At 31.2% G+C, this 2,781-nt stretch overlaps 1 protein-coding gene across 1 annotated transcript in view; it reads right to left on the bottom strand.

The window, feature by feature from the left end:
* Positions 1 to 450: 450 nt before the first annotated feature.
* Positions 451 to 2,781, bottom strand: part of LOC111089052 (pyroglutamylated RFamide peptide receptor-like) — a gene marked incomplete at its 3' end in the record, with an annotated part of 65,392 nt that continues 63,061 nt past the window's right edge. The window contains exon 6 of the mRNA XM_022400737.1: positions 451 to 568. Within this exon, the coding sequence (XP_022256445.1) occupies positions 451 to 568 (118 nt within the window). The remainder of the gene's footprint in view (positions 569 to 2,781) is intronic.

Raw genomic sequence — 2,781 nt, 5'->3', positions numbered from 1 at the left:
ATAACATAACCCGGTTAATCTGGTCACAACATGGTATGTGGTCACCATCATTTGAATATACATATTTATTTATTTATTTAGTATGTAGATGACAAACATATACACTGCTTCGAGTTACTTTACTATAATGTATCTGAACAAATTAAAAAAAATCAGTTTTCGTAAAAACAAAAATAACTGATACATTGTAAAGAAAAAAAGAGAAAGAGTTTGTTTCAAACTATTTTCTCAAGGTTATCTTTTATCTTTCGTATGTAAATACAGGATTATCCTTTTATAACTTCTTCCAAGTCAATATTGCAGGAAATCTTAACAAATGAATTGTTTCATTTGAACTGTAGTGGATAAAATGAATTATTTTATTTCAACTGCAGCAAACAAAAGGAAGTGTTCGTTTCAACTCTATTGATAATAATTTCAGTTTCCAGTAATACAGAACCCCAATCTCACCTGCTTTACTTGGGCATTATCATCTTCAACTCTGTGAACTGTAATTCTGGGTTTTACTGCTCTATTACAAGATGTTCGGTGGCTCTGCACATGGACCGACAGCTCTAAGGAGTTGCCTCTGCTTTCAAGAAATGTGCACAACTTAGATAGTAATAATTTTACATGATTAAAAACGATAAAGAGTTAAACTTCAAAGGATTAAACACTTAAGAGACAACATTTATTAAGCCACAAGAACATAGCTCAAGCTTAAACTTGAAGATAAATTAACATTTTATCGCTAAGCACGTAATGTTTAGTATGTAGTGATGGGCTGGGAAAAAATGGCCACCACATTCAATCTATTATTCTATAATGCTTACAAACAACTGATAAAGTTGAGTTATGGCCTTGGTTGAGCACCTAATTGTCGTTATGGAGTTTCACAGCTTGTATGGCAGTGATATTAATCTGTTCTTCTACCACACGTATTATTGTGAGGAAATAATAAGAAAGAAAAACTACTACTTAGCAGTGAATTCAGTTTATAAGCATAAATTATTTCTCTGCTTCATAAATAACATTTTTATTTCTTGTCGCTAGATGGCAGCACAAATTGTTCTTATACAAAGACCATTTGTGACTTTTCATTGCACAATCATGATATCTGCCAAAACAATTTCAGTAAAAATAAAGACAGAATAATCTAAATTAATATTCAGGGTATCAAGGAGATCAAGTATTTATGCAACTGACAGATCTGTGTACATGTTATTAATCTCTGAGTTTTAAGACACCACTTTCTTAATTATCAAAACAGTCCATTGTATAATGGTCTACTTTCTTCAAATTTTTAGTGGTTCAAGCATGGCAGCTGTGTGTGTATGCGTTGTATATTACTTCATTGCCTGGGATCTGTATGATTTCCTCCCTACTGATCAATATGACCTTAACATATGGTGGAGTCGATTGTATGCACATACAGTGAATTGGGGTGAAGTTGGAAGGCGTGGTTCTGTAAATATCTCTTTAATATCGGTCCAATACTCTCTGGTACTTGTACCATCCTGGAGGAATTATTCCAGCTTCACTGGCCCTCAATGTAATCCAAATTAAAGAAACTGACAAAGTGGTATGATAATAACAATATATATTACCAATGAATTATAAAAATAGAACAAATGTTCACTTACCAACCTTGTTCCATGAAATTGTTAAAAAAGAGGGAAAGTAATAAAACATTTTTGGAAAAAATTAAGTATGATGTAGAGATGGCAAAGCCAAAAAGTTCAGGAACGAGGGAGGAATGAATACACAAAAATCCCGACATAAGTAGCCAGTAAGTACTGAATCAGTCTTAAAAGCTTATGGTCATTAGCCACTGTAAAACTATATAGCACAACTCAGTTTAAATGCTTTTATTCAAACCTGGATTCACACAACTGACAAGAATTCAACATTTATTTGTAGACAAAAGTTATTTGGCTACTTCTGTAGTAATTTTCTATGGGTTTTGCATTCATCCCTACCTTTTTTCTGTACTTTTTGGCATTGCCATCCTTACATCACACTTAATTTTTGAAAGTTTTTATTACTTTTTGCTAAATAAACATCATTCTTTCTTGTTGTTCAATACAAATAAAGAACTGGAAACAACATATTTATTGCACACAAATTTCAAAAGATGTATTATAGAAATTATATGATTTTTTGCAGATATTTCCTAATTTAATTACAACTAAATTGATAAGTATTTGGTTTTGTATAATAGAGAGAGTTTTACCATTAAATAAGCTTAAATGAATAGATGTGCTATTCAGATACATGAAGATGATTCTATCATATTTTTCTTGACTGTGCATTCATATCATTTTTATTATATATTTAACTAAAAAGTAAACCTATTTTATATTTAACTAAATTATTCTTCAAGAGGGTTTTGATCTCGCCAACTATCATACACCTGAGTTGTGGACATTACATTGACTAAAACTAATACTTCTTGGAGTATTCTCATTATCAGCTTTATACATCTGAATGGCATAAACGATATTTTTGAAGGCGCATAAAAGCATCAAACAGGGACAAAGAAATAATCAAAAATTTCTTCTGCTATTGAGCAAACAGCCTAAATGACATAAGCAAAACACGGTAGGTCGTAAAGGATAATGGCAGGTAATATGTTTTCTATATACATTAGTTTTCATTGATGTATGGAACATCTTTACACGGAGATTTATTAACTTCTAATCCGAGATCTGAGCAACCTACCTATTTAGATCAAATATAAACATCATCTGCTCTTACTTCTTACTTATAAAGATTAGAATACATTGTTTGTTTTTAATTATG

Source organism: Limulus polyphemus, unplaced genomic scaffold (genome assembly GCF_000517525.1).
Source record: "Limulus polyphemus unplaced genomic scaffold, Limulus_polyphemus-2.1.2 Scaffold5109, whole genome shotgun sequence".
Taxonomy (NCBI): domain Eukaryota; kingdom Metazoa; phylum Arthropoda; class Merostomata; order Xiphosura; family Limulidae; genus Limulus; species Limulus polyphemus.
The sequence above is the reverse complement of the archived record's forward strand: the minus strand, read 5'-3'. Positions and strand labels throughout refer to the sequence as shown.